The sequence below is a fragment of the Trichechus manatus genome, unplaced genomic scaffold (assembly GCF_000243295.1).
Source record: "Trichechus manatus latirostris isolate Lorelei unplaced genomic scaffold, TriManLat1.0 scaffold00025, whole genome shotgun sequence".
Classification (NCBI taxonomy): Eukaryota; Metazoa; Chordata; class Mammalia; order Sirenia; family Trichechidae; genus Trichechus; species Trichechus manatus.
The window spans coordinates 7,742,370-7,757,141 of NW_004443961.1; the positions used below are offsets into that span (position 1 = coordinate 7,742,370).

Sequence of the window (14,772 nt, forward strand, 5' to 3'; positions counted from 1 at the left end):
ATAAAACATTATCTTGTTTGGAATTTTCCAGACCATTGTTTAGTGAATTTTATTGCTTCTATTTTAATACATCCATTGTCTTCCTCTTTTTGCAAAAATGGTGATGGCTCATTCCTTCTTATCCTTTGCAACTATTCCTAGGGTCTCTGGTATTATGCTGGAGTGTAATATAGGGTATGAAAGAGAGTTATGCTGTTAAGTTATGATAGAAGCGGTTTCCTTTCCCTTTTCATATACTTCCATATTCCAGCTTTACTTATCAGTGCAAGAAGCCATATTCTCTCATATTGGAATTACTTGGGTTATAAGAAACTATTGTGAATTTACAAGAACTATACAATTACTTCTCAGTAATAAAATCTGACTGGCTATCCTGAGTAGTCCTTTAGTAAGGATACTTGAGAGTAACTCGGGCAACTGGAAGAAATCAGTTTAATATTAAAAATGTATGAGTACTTATACAGAGTAGAATCTGATGGTAACAGTAAAGAATGCTAGTTAGAATTCAGTTTAAAAAAATATAAATTATACAACATTTCAAGGGAAATACAGGTCATCATCTCCAAATACATAAAATAACCTTTTACAAATCAGAGACCTTTGTATATATTTTATTAAATAATTTAAAAAAACCAATTAGTATATTTGCTGTTAGTGGCTTGATAGAACCAATGCGCAAAACACATCCTTAAGCAGTAAGACATTCTCTTTGAAAGTTTACGTGTTTACGATATTATTTTGTTGAGCAAATTTTTTCCTATAAACAGTAAAAAGGTTATTTCAGCCCTGCCTACAAGGACTTGTCAAACAATTCGTACACATATAGTTTCAAGAATACTCCCCCAAATAGGAGGTGAAGCTTGACCTTAATTAGAAGGTTAATTATCAATTCTCTTCTGTCTTATATATTTTATGGCTATGTATACAATTAATTAATTATATGTTTATCTATTTATTTATTTTTGCTCCCAAAGTTGCCTATTGTCTCCAGGGGACTCTGAATATGTATCTACAGCAATACTTCCTACTGGCATCAGTATAGGTCTCATTTGACAAAAAAATATTATCTGTATTATTTATAAAGGCATTTACTGTCCCAGAGTAACAAGAAGTTGCAAAGAAACATCCAGTGAGGAACTACTTAGCTTTCTCCCAGCAAAGCTTTTGGCTGCAAGTAAGACAAATGCTCTCAGTGTTCCTTACCTGCAGTGCACAACCATTGGACCCGCATCCGGGGGGTTACAGGTTTTGACTCTCCGTAAGAAAGCTAGGAAAGGTGTTGGGTGTTCTGGAACACCGTGATCAGGCCAGGCGGTGAACTGGAATTGTCTGACTTCTCTCTTCTCGCTTGAACCATTCTGGGAAGTAAGAATACAGGCTGAAATTCTAGTTTCCTAGCCTCAGTTTCCAGTGAAGAATAATGTATGGATCAGAAGAACTAGAAGGTGCCCAGCTACCACTACTGAGCATTCTGATCAGGGCCACGACAGATGGACCCTGACAAAATGGGATAAAAATGTGGAACAGAACTCATACACTGAAAAAGCCCACACTTACTGGACCAGTTGAAACTAGAGGACTCCCTGAGACTATCGCCCTGAGATACTCTTTAAACCTTGAACCAAAACTATCCCTGAGGTCACCTTTTAGTGGAAAAACAGAATGGCACACAAAATAAAGGCTATTACTCATGATACGGTGCTCCATAAAAAAAACCATCTATGTGAGACCAAAAGGTCAACAATTATTCTAAAGCAAAGAAGAGAAGGGGATCGGGAAACTAGAACATTGGAAATGAAACCACCAGACACAATGAAAAAGACTGTTGACACCTTGTGAAAAATGTAGCTAATGTCACTGAACACTCTGTACAGAAATTGTCAGATGGAAACCTATAATTTGCTGTGTAAACTTTCACTGAAAATACAATGAAATATTATTAAAAAAAACAAAAAAGAATAACATGTGGAAGGGGTACCACTGAAATGTGCTATCTTAATTCCTCCCCCTCTCCCCCAATCCTTTGGGAAGATACACTCTTTGAGATAAAAACCTAGACATATTTGGTAATGACAAATATTTATTCCAGAAGATAAAATTCTTATGTGAGAAGTCTTCTATTTTTTCAGGCTTAACTATCAGGAGCGCCCCTGTTCTATTTTATAGGAAGAGCTAGTTCTTCTTCATCTATTCTTTATTTGCCGAAACTTTCGTTCAAGAGCAAGAGTTCCATCTCTACTGATAAATTGCCAGACCAGGAGAAAAACTGCTGAGAGATAATGGAAGAATTATTTCATTCTTCACTGTTGCCAGTGGGATCAAGACTTAAGAAAAGCCGTAAGAGATTTGATTTCTCGAAAGCAGCTTTCTTTAACTAACGGAGAGGAGACAGGGAGAGGAAACCAAGGAAAAGCAAACCTTGTAAAGTGCAAATGTTCGCACGCAGTACGTGGCCAGCTCCACGGTATCAAGCAGCGTCACTTGGACCAGCCCGTGGGTTTCTGTGCCTCGGCTGGGCCAATACTGGTCACACTTCACCTAGAAGAAACAAGTGACATAGTCAGGGCCGAGGCTCATCAACTCTCCATCGGCTTTACTTTGAGCAGCTGTTGAAGGAAACAACCTTTCTGCATTTCATTTTCTGTGGATCTGTTTCTGGCTTGCATCTTGTTATTCCAATATATGTAAATTACTGCTCTGATGCCAATATAAACAGCATTTTTCTAACTGGTAGGAATACAGTGCAGGAAGAGATTCAATTTTCCTGGAGAAAAATAAGTTGCAGATTGCGGCTGAGTAAAATCAGGAGAGAGGTATTTGAGACTTCAGAGTACTTGAAAAGAAAACGCAAATTTGTCCTGGGATAGATGTTATGCGTTGCACTGGGAAGATTACACTTAGGCATTTAAACTACACAGGGGGATTGTTAGTGTTCATCCATCAAGATTTAAAAGGCACAAACTATTTCATCTTGAGCTATCATGATTTCCAAATATGCTTGTTTAAAGAAAAGTAGAAATAATTGGTAAATCGATCAAAGCATAATAAACAATACAAGCATATGTCTTTTTTTTTATATACTAGATAAATAGTATTTGTATCCCAAACAAATTAAATCTGTAATGTCTAGGGGAAAAAGAGATTTCTGTTCTTTAAAAGCAGTTGCAGAAGGTCAAACACTAGCAGTGCAAAGTTTAAATAATTTAAAATTCAATCATTTGAGATGAATAATCCACAATTTCTACATGGAGTTGAGCAAAAGCCCATAAAAGGTATTCAACCCAATTAGTTTAACACGCAACAAAGAATAATTTCAAGTCTGCAGTAAGCCTCAAATGTACTGAGTATGTCCAGTGGGCATTAAGAAACCTAATGAAAAATGACAAACACAGCACCATACTTTTGAGTAAGGCCATAGATCAGAATACATTTACCCTTTCTATGTCAGATTAAAAGAAAAATGGGCGTAATTCTTAACTGAAAGCAAATCAAATGCCTTTCTCTAGGCAAAGAAATCTCCTAGCACTATTTTATATTAGGCAACATGCCTCTACTTGAAAAAGAAAGGCTCCAAAGTCACAATCTTTGGATTTAAACAAAAGCAATAAGGCATTATTATACTAGACACTAGAATTTTTTTTGGTCTAGTGAATAGAATTACTAGATAACTATTTGTTTTTATGCGGAATATAAACATGAGTTGCAGTCTGTGAATAATATCGTCATTTTCTGTTTCACAGTTATAGGATCTGCTCTTTAGACAACTCCAGGTTCCCTCTAACCAGATACAGGGCCCTGTAAAAAGGAAAGGGTTTTATCCTCTATACAGTTTCCTAGACAAGAAAAAGGAAACAAACAAACAAAAAAATGCTTTAATCTATAGTTTTCCAATAAGCCAGAAATTGGATTCACAAGGTTTCACTCCTGTGCCTTTGTACCAACTGTGAGAACACACAATCCTAACCTACTTTATCAAAAGCAAACAAACAAAAGTGGTGTACAGTAAAATGAAAATTCTGTTACTTCACAGGATTTTTCAAAAAATATTTTGCATGTTCCCTAAATGCACAAAGTATTCTTCTGTGTTTTACATTTCTACCATACGCTGTAATTCAAGGAAAACAACAAAATGGAAAGACGATACTTTAAGGAAATATTGCTGTAGTCTGGCCAGGGTTGAGCACCTCTGTATGTTCCCTAAAACTTAGGTCATATCTGACATCCTTAGCAAAGACTAGCACCTGAATAGAGCCAACATTACTTAAGTGGCAATGATGTAGATGGAAGAAATCACTAGAATTAGCCCAAAGGCTCTGTTTTCAACCATGAAATAGATGTCAAGTTGATGTCTCGCTGCAAAGGACCACAGTTACTTTGGAATCTCATATTGCAGTGTCCAAGAGGATGCCAGCAATGTGTTTAGTTAAGGAGTCAGGAGAGAAACTCGAACTCATTATTTAATAGTTTCAGCTGGATGACCACCCTTTCAAATCAAAACCAACAGATCAAATCCCATGAGGACAAGTATCACTATGACGGGCACAAATACAGCAACTTAATGCAATAAAATGATCTATAAGGTCACGTTGAACGTAATGAACCAAACCAATGCAATTATATTTCAAAGCTGGGAACTGGCTATATTCAGACCTTTGATGAAGCAAGACAAAGGAGATGACTGGAAGAACTGGAAGCCAGCCCTTACGTGACCGCTGAAATATCACTCCTTTATTTAGTGACTGTCCATCTACAAATCTGTTCTATCCTTAAAACATTTGAAAAAAACCAAAAGTATATTAATTCATCTCATACTTTTAGAAATAAATTTGGAAACTGCAGCTATTATTGCTTTAGCTGTAATCTGACCTCTTTAGAAAAAGAAAAAAAATACCACAACATATTACTATGAGTAAATGTTGTCAAAATTTCTAGCAAAAGGAAAAAATACCCAAAAAACTGCGTTTATACTCAATTTAAGTAATGCACTTCAATCTTTCTCTTTACCAAAAAGCTGTTTTAAAAGGTTTCAAACTCAACTGCAAAAATTGGGAGCAATTTTAAAAAGACAAGATATTTAGACATTGCCACTTTCTCTCAGGAAATATTTCTCAGAGGGAGTTTATGAGAAAGAAATACTCTAATGCATGTGAACTACACATGCATGGTGCCAGAAGCAGGAGGAGCAGCTTTCCCTGAGCTGATCTGGACAGAGGTACCTTCTCCCCCACACTGTGGCCTCAGCGTTTCCTTTCTCAACCTCATCCTCTGAGGTGCCTGCACAGGATTCATCTGATTTTTGAGGCTAAATTTCAGGACTTGGATCTGTTGACAGATATTCCTTTAAGTCTTTCATTTTCAGCCACACACTAAACAAATAATTTCTCCTTTTAACATTACAAACTCTAAAGTATAGAGAGGAAAAAAAAAAAAAGACATAAGAAAATAACAGAAATTTATTATTATTTTTTTCCTAATTAGCTAATGTAAATGAACTAGCTCCATTTTCCTCTCTCGAAATGTTTTACTTTGACAACAGCCCTCCTCCCACCTTTTCTATCCTGAGAGAAAACCTCAGAAGGTGTTTCTAGAGAGAGATACTGTTTGTTAGGTTTCATGTAGAAAGCTGAGTGTGGCAGATGAGAAATACAGGCAGCTTCTCTCTGAGTAAATAAACTAGAAGGCAGGAATGACTGAATACAGCTACTGATTTTTGCCTTTTCCTGTCTGATTTTGAAGTAAACGCAGGTGGCCTTCATGACTGATTCATGAAGTTAGGCAGAATCTTACTGGACGACCAAAGCCTAGCTGCTTTGCCTATAGAATGGGAACAATATCTCCAGCATCACAGGGCTATTGTAAGGATTACACATGATGTACCTAAAACACGTAGCCCAAAGCGTGGCACAAACGGACAATCAACAAGTGTTGTTGTTAGCTGTCATCCGGTCATCTCCAACTCACGGCAACCTCGTGTACGACAGAACAAAACCTGGCTTGGTCTTCTGTCATCTTTATGATCATTGGCATGTTTGAGTCCATTGTTGTGGCCAGGGATGGCTTACTTCTTAATCTGTAGTGAACAATTTCACGTTTTTCACCACAAAAACGTGAAATTGTTCACTACAGATTAAGAAGCACAAGTAAGCCTGTGCTTACCTTGCTCACTGGGTCACTCGTCCCTGTCAGGGACTGTAGATTTGAAAAGAGGCTTTGATTCTGTAGGAAGGTGCTGTGGGTTTGGGAGAGACACAGATGCCAGTCATACCTAGAAGCAGAATCTTGGATTCTGCTTGAAAAAATCTAAAATTGTTCACTACAGATGATCTGGTAAGCGAGGTGAGCACTGTGCTTACCTTGCCTATTGGATAATCTGTCCCTGGTTGTGGCTATTGTGTCAATTCATGTCTTCAAGGATTTCCCCTGTTTTCATTGACCAACAAGTATCGTTGCTGTTGCTGGGTACCACTGAGACGATTTTCTACTTATAATGAACTCATGAGACAGAGTAGAACTGCCCCACAGGGTTTTCTAGGTTGTAATCTTTATGGGAACAGATCACCAGGTCTTTCTCCCATGGAGCCACATTAAAAAAAAAAAAAAACAACTAACCTGTGGCTGTCCAGTCGATTCTGACTCATAGCGACCCTACAGGATAGAGTAGAACTGCCCCGTAGGGTTTCTAAGGAGCGGCTGGTGGACTGAACTGCTGACCTTTTGGTTAGCAGCCATAGCTCTTAACCACTGCGCCACCAGGGCTCTGTGGAGTCACATTAGCTATTATTATTTATTAGTTAGATTATATTTTGGATTTCTTGTTGTTGTTATGAAGCACGGAAGTCATCGTAAACGTGAAAAAAAAGGAACATGTTATTCATTTTAAAAGATATTTATTTAGGATTTCCTAGGTGCAAGGAAATAGGTCCCCCTGGGTGGCATTAATGGTTTGCCCTCGACTACTAACCTAAAGGTTTGTGGTTCGAAACTAAACGGTGGCTTGGAAGAAAGGGCTGGCAATCTGCTTCCTTAAAGATTACAGCCAAGAAAACCCTATGGAGTAGTTCTACCCTGTGACACATGGGGTTGCCATGAGTTGGAATCTACTCGACAGCAGCGGGTCGGTAGCTCCCATGGGTACACTAACGTGAGATGAGACACATTCTTTGCTTCAATCCATCTGCTTTACTGATTAAATACAGAAGTGTGTGGAGAACTCCTGGTTCTTCAAACAAGTAGCTGTGAGATTCTAAACAATTCCCTTCATCTACCTGGGCCCCAGTCTCTTTTGAGAAGAAAATGTATCAGAGAGACTCTGAGGGAGGAAAAGAGAGCAATGGAACTTGCTTTCCAGGCTGTGGTTTAGAAACACTGCCCAGGAACTCTACTTAAAACGTAATTGAATGAGACAGTTCAGCTTTTTGGGTGAATTCTGGGGAGGTATTTCTTTTAATAATTATAAAGTGATTGCTTTTATGTGGTAAACTTTCATTTCTCTACAATTATGGAGAGAATAGGTTGACCAAGACTAAATTTAAGTGATGGAAAATATTTTACCTCTTTCATGGCAAACGATCAAAAGCAAGTTGATGGAATGATAAAACATTCTTAAATGCGTGCAGAAGAGAAAACTGGTCATTGGAAATCTCTTGAAGGAGTCTATCCAGTAAGTGCATTGGCTGCGTTTGGGGGAGATGCTTCTAGTTCCATTTTTCCCCTGCTTGACTTATCCTGGAAGTGCCTGGCACATCATAGGCCCTCAAGAAGTGGTAGCCAACTTTATGATCAACTGTACTGTGATCAAGGTTGGCTTATTTTTAAATGGCTAAAACCTTCTGAAAACAAAACCTCTTCATTTCAATTTAACAAATATTTATTGAGCATGGAAGCACGGCGAAACACCAGAATTCCAGCTGTAGCATAACTAAGTGATACAGCCAAGGGGCTCCAGTATCACTGATCCAAATGCATCTGCTGCGTGGTAGATATATTTAAATAAGCTATGAAGATATATCGATATTATATATTTTACCAGTTGCCATCGAGTCAGAGGAGAACTGTGCTCCAAAGGGTTTTCAATGGCTGATTTCTCAGAAGTAGATGGCCAGGCCTTTCGTCCATGGCTCCTCTGGGTGGAGTTGAACTTCCAACCTTTCAGCTACCAGGCTGATATTTCTGGAAGTAGATCACCAGGGTTTTCTTCCCAGGTGCCTCTAGGTGGTCTCGAATCTCCAACCTTTTGGTTAGCAGCCTAGTGTGTTAACTGTTTGGACCACCCTGAAACTTCTTCTTATATATAGTAGACAATATATACTGGAATATATTTTAGTGGGCACAACAATTATATGCTGAACTGTTTATTTCTACAAGTTACAATACCTTTTCTGGCAATTTAAAAAACCCAATTTAGTACTTGATTATCCACAATAAGAAAGTATCCCAATGATTCTATCCTCTTTTAGCAATACTGTCATTCTCTGCATTCAACTAATGTTTGGCCGTATCTATTTTTTCCAAATGGGAAAACAGTTTGGTTTGTGTATCTTCCCTTTTCATTTATCTTCACTGACCACTATTTACTGGAGGAATATCTGAAATGAGAATGATATGAAAGCATTTAACCACGGGTACAGTGTCAGCTTTTCGCAAATAAAGCTGTAAAATTGAAAAATACTGTTCTGTGAAAAACAAGATTGTATGTTATCATACAACTGTTCACCAGTTCATTGAGCAATTCTACCATTTTCTAAACCATTTATTAATTAAAAATACGTACTGGTATACCTTTCTGATTCATTCATCCGCCAGAAGTTGACATAGGGAGTCACATCCAACTTTTCCAGGAACTTCCCTCATTAAATTGATAGTCATTACATCTCAGGTTTCTGGCACTTTGCTGTAACCAGTGAACACCTGGGTGAGCAGCCTCTTTGTCATGACCAGGTAGCATTAGGATATCAGCTCTTCCCACATGGCTTAGACCCTTAAAGACAATACCTCAGCCCCAATCAGTCCTGAGCAGAGGTAGGGTCCCCACATAACCTTACCACAACTTCTATTTTCTGCCTTGGTCCAGCACCACTCCAGTGTCACTACCACTGAGTAACACCATTAGGTGACTCAAAGTTTCAATGAAAAGATAATTTCTGTATACCAGCCAGATCGATGCATTTCCACGCTGTAACAACCAGTACAACTATACTAGGGGCAGTGGTGGTTCGGCGGGGGAATTCCTGCCTTCCATGAAGGAGACCTGGTATGACCCCTGGCCAGTGTATCTCATGTGCAGCCACCACCTCTCTGTTAGTGGAGGCTTGCACGTTGCTATAATGCTGAACAGGTTTCACCTTCCAGACTAAGACAGACTAGGAAGGAAGGCCTGGCGATCTACTTCTGCAAATCATCCAGTGAAATCCCTACGGATCATAAGGGTCTCATCCGCAACTGATGATGGGGATGGTACAGGACCAGGCAGTGTTTTGTTCCGTTGTGCATGGGGTCACGAGGATTCGGGGGAAAACTTGAGAAGCTAACAACAACAACACAATTATACTGGTGCACCCCAGCTGAACATCAGCCTTACTAAGAGAGGATGGAGCAAAACCATGTACTGAACTCCAAACACGTGACAGCACAGGGATTAATCCACAGTTCTCAGAACCTCAGAAATGATCTCATGCAGACTGGGAATGCTATAGCCATGTATGTGGAGAATGAGAAGGGTTTTGCACAAAGTCACCAGGAGCAAGGCTGCATCTCCCCCACAGTCCAGCTCCTTCTTAGACCCTTGTTCTCTAATTAGCTTTAATAGGAGTGCTTTGATCCAGAATTTGTAGGCGAAGTAGTTACGAATTCGGCTACTAATCAAAAGGTCTGCAGTTCAAATCTACCAGCTGCTTCTCGGAAGCCCTATGGGGCAGTTCTACTCTGTCCTATAGGGTCGCTGTGAGTAGGAATTAACTCAATGGCAATGGGTTTTTTGGTATTTTAAATAGAGGGGGTCGCGTGGGGAAATAAGGTAGAAAATCTGGAAAGGAAAGAAGCTACCAAAGGCAAGAAGTTGGTGGGATTCTTTCTCTTTTATCTGGCACTGTGTCTGCTGACAAGAGAAAACCAGGAGTATGGAGCTTGTTAGATAAGGACCCAAACATCCTTTAGGCTGCCAAACTGAGCATCATTCTTTTTGTTGCCAGTATCCTATTTACATTAAGTATCCACCACTTTCCAAAAACAGTCCCATACATCATGCAGACTCTAAAGGCAACGTCTGTGTGCCACTCCTTAAAGTTGCTTACGGAAAAAGCCGGCTCTGTTGCCCTAGATCGGCAGCGCTTTGGGCTGCAGTTTGAGATATTAATGTTCAAGGCCTTCGGCGCTTCCAGTTCTATTTGGAAAAGGACACAGACCTGGCATTTGGAAAGCATTTGCTCTCCATTAAGCTTACCGAACCTTGACAAACCAGACGGGCCAAGAATTATTCTGCCACTGGCCAAGGCTGGGCCTTCCAAAACCGATAACAACAATGAAAACAGTAACAGTGCCATTAATAATCTTCAGCAGGATTTTGTCAACTTTTAACCCAAAAGGACCTCAGAATCTGAACAGATCTCCAGACTTGTTTTACAGCAAAGTAAGAATACGTTTGGCCAGAACCTCCGTTTTTTCTGCCTCTTGCCCAGAACTGCCCTCTTAGCCACAGAACCAACTGTGCATATGGAAGGAAGTTTCCTAAGGTGACATTTGAGAACTGGGGAGGACATAGGTGGAGGAGGGCTCGGTCATGAGGTCAGCAGTGATCCACTGGCAACATGTCAAGACCCTGTATTCTTTTAACACTCCAGTTTTATTGTTAAGACATAAAATTGTACCTGATATACATAATTTATGTTCTTATGGTTTCCAATTTCTCACCCTTTCCTTTTTCTTGTTGTTTTACACACACACACACACACACACACACACACACACACACACACACACACACATATATATATACACGGAGCCCTGGTGGCACAGTGGTAAAAGGTCAGCAGTTTGAATCCACCAGCCGCTCACTGGAAACCCTATAAGGCAGTTCTACTCTGCCCCATAGGGTCGCTGTGAGTTGGCATCGACTTGACAGCAACGGGTTTTATATATACATATATATAAAAACACACAACATTTGCCAATCAACATTTTTCAGGTGTATAACTTAGTGATATCAATTACATTAATCACGTTGTACAACCATTACCCTTAACTGATGGCAAATTTCCTATCAACATAAACAGAAACTCACTGCTTCCCAAACAAGGAGCTCCTGCATTCTAATCCCCTAAACTGTTACCACAGTACAGTTACAACCAGCCCTAGTCCCTTTGGCCTTGATGGAATCTAACTTCTATTCATTAGCACAAACAACACAAGTTAGTGGAAAGGGGATTTCCAGCCTAAGACCCGACTCATAGTGACCCTACAGGACAGAGTAGAATTGCCCCATAGAGTTTCCAAGGCTGAAAATATTTATGGAAGCACACTGCCACATCTTTCTCTGAAGGAGCGGCTGGTGGGTTCAAACCGCCAACCTTTTGGTTGGCAGCGGAGCACTTTTAACCACTGCGCCACCAGGCCTCTTACTGGCCTAAAATACACCTAAAATTATGATGCACCAAACATTTGACCGACTCTAGCAATGGATGCCATCAACTGCTTGCATGATTCTCCATTTGGGAACAAAAAATAGGATGTAGATAGTCTGGAAACCAAGTACAGAATTTCTTACTTAAAGTGTAGCCCTGCACTTTCAGCACTAATTAACATGGCCCACTTTGGATGATATTTCAAATTGTGTCCTATTAGTTGGGCGCCAAAATTTCACTTCCCCTCCCTGCCATTTATACATTTACAGCAGTAAGTACGGCCACAATACAAACAAAAAAACAAATCAGTTGCCTTCAAGGTGATTCCAACTCATGGGGACCCCATGTGTGTCAGAGTAGAACTGTGCTCCATAGATTTTTCAATGGCTGATTTTTTAGAAGGAGATCTCCAGGGCTTTCTTTGGAGGTACCTCTGGATGGACTTGAACCTTCAACCTTTTGGTTAGCAGCCCAGTGGTTAACCATTTGCAACATCAGGACCTCCACAGCCACAATAATCGCTCTCTAAATGAATCAACCCCCTCCTTCCCAATATAAAGCTTATGAGACATTACTAGCAACAATGAGTCTCACCCATCCGCTGTGATTGAAGGCAGGCTGGTGATGACAAGGGAAAGCCAGACATCTCCTAAACTCATTTAAGCCACCTCAGCTTGTAACACTAATCGGGGCTGCTCACGGTTTGCCATGCACAAGCTTTACACACACTCCTGCCTGTGTTTCTCAAGGTAGGATACAAAGTAGAAGGCAAAAAGCCACAAGAAGACAGATGAAAGAAAAACCAGAGCAGACACTCACTCACTGGACAGCAGTGCTTCCTGGGCCAGGAAACACCTTGGCAAATCCCACCGAGGAGACCGACTGCAGTGGAGCTCCAGTGCTTCAAGTGAGCTGCCAACCATGTGCCCCAGTCGCCCACAAATAACACCCTTGGAGTGGAAATCCCAGCTGTGGACATTTTACTCTCCTACCAGGGCTTCAATTTTTCCAAACTTCTTCCTCCCTTATGTGGTTGCCCAGACCAATTCGTGTGCTTACTGGCATGTTATGAAACATGGAAACAATTAGAGACCACAGTTTAGGGCACAAGAACGACTCGCTACAGAATCAATGAACTATGCAGAACTTGAGAAGGTTTGGCAATAAAAATGGAAACTGTGGAATAAAACCCACTAACAGTATCTCATGTTACACAGCACGTTCTACAAGGGCCTTAAATCCATCCGTGTGTTTTCAAGCAGCCATCATACTCTGCCTTCCAATCTCCGGTTTTTAGCCTTATTTCTGTTTGTTTCTTTATATACCCTCATAAAAATCATATGAGACACTCAGCTTACACTTTTCTCTTCATGGCTGATAACTGAATGTATACCCCATGCAAACAGTCTTCTTAGTTAGGGTTGGGATTCTTCTAAGGCCACTTTTGAGGGAAGTGATGACATTTGAAAATCGAAGAGAATACATGTTCAAATGACCAACTTAAGTCGTAAGTTACAAGTCACCCTTGTAAGGACTTCTGCAGCCATTTAAATGCCAAGAATGGTCAGTCCTCTAAAAAGAGGCCAGTGAAACTTCTAACACAAGCTTAGGAACCCAGCAGCCTTTGGTCTGAATGTGTTGCCTGAGCTCTAACTCAGCAAAGGTGACAACCAGCCAGGTGCTACAGTGCTGACTCTGACTCATGGCGACCCCATATGTGTCAGAGTAGAACTCTGCTCCATAGGGTTTTCAACGGCTGATTTCTCAGAAGTAGATCACCAGGCCTTCCTTCCAAGATGCATCTGGGTGGACACGAACCTCCAACCTTTTGGTAAGCAGCTAAGCATGTTAACTGTTTGCACCACCCAGGGACTCCAAAGGTTACAAGCCCTTGCTAATAAACCACTAGCCTGAGTGATAACATGAATTGACCCAGACCGAGGCAAAACAGAAAGCTTGAGAACAGAGGAGATGGGTTCTGGGGGAGAACCTCCTAGCATCACAAAATAAATAAGGATGGAGACAAGAAGGGGTGAAAACCTGAACCAAAAAGGAAATGGGTGCCAAGAATATATTATCTTTTAGTGACAATTATCACTACATGTACCCATGTCTATGTTCTCGCTATTTTCGCATTGCATTGCTTCAAGAAATGGTTGCAGTGAAAGCAGCAGCAAGAATGTTCTATTTTGGTCTGTTTGCAGACCTATGAGCCAGTCCCCTGCACCAGAGCTTCCGTTCAGGAAAGCAAACGCAAAAGAATCCCATGTTCTCAGCTACATGCTCCTCTAGACCAGAATGCAGGGGTGTGCTACACTGGGCACCACAGGCAGAGTCAACCAGGTGCAAGATTGGTCAGGATTCACTGCCAACCACAAAGCAAACTCATTTCATCTGGGAACAATAATCGGATTATTTGGAGACGAGTTTTAGGAGGAACTAACGTTGTAAAGGGTAAAGTTGCCAGTCTCTCTACTAAATGAGAATAGTTGAGATGCATGGAGCCACCTTGCTACGTTCCCTACTTCACTTAATGCCCACAATAACCCTTCCAAATAACCCAAAGAGGAGAAATGAGACTTTTTTTTAAACGTCATTTGCTCATTGTCACATAGCTAGTAAATGCTAGAGTTCGGACTGGAACCCAGACATTTTGACTGTCATGTATTTTCCCTTCTCTCTGAGGTGAAACCCACACAGATTTGTGCACAATCATGCTATCTTTCCTTTTCTTCTCTTTTCTCTGATCTATAATCAACAGCTATTCTCAAATACTTCTAATACTCAGAAGTGCGTACACACACACACACACACACATACACACACACACACGCTTTTCCTCATGTACCAAAGTGATAAATATTATTTCAAGAACCTGAGCCTTTAATTAAATAATGAAACTTCAGGCTACATCCCCTGGAGAGGTGGTTTGGTTAAACCACCTGGACCACTTCCCTTTATAAGGGAGACTACAGGCAATTCCCAAGTAGAGCCAGGCTAGTTCAAATGTCTGTTTTGAAGGCGGCTGCTGGGAATTGAGAACTCATTGAGTCCGCAGGTCAGCCCACAGAACCCAAAATGTTCCTGAAGTATGAAGCTATTAGTTTAGTAACATCTAACCACTATTTATGACATTGTTTATATAGAGAAATTCAAT

At 40.4% G+C, this 14,772-nt stretch overlaps 1 protein-coding gene across 6 annotated transcripts in view; it reads right to left on the reverse strand.

Annotated features, from left to right (window-relative positions):
- Positions 1-14,772, reverse strand: part of PTPRD (protein tyrosine phosphatase receptor type D) — a 473,666-nt gene that overhangs the window by 52,696 nt on the left and 406,198 nt on the right. For all 6 annotated transcript variants that reach the window (XM_004373491.2, XM_004373489.2, XM_004373492.2 and 3 more), the window contains 2 exons: positions 2,419-2,538; positions 1,204-1,358 (listed from right to left, as the gene is read on the reverse strand). In XM_004373491.2, coding sequence (XP_004373548.1) covers positions 1,204-1,358; positions 2,419-2,538 — 275 coding nt within the window. The remainder of the gene's footprint in view (positions 1-1,203; positions 1,359-2,418; positions 2,539-14,772) is intronic.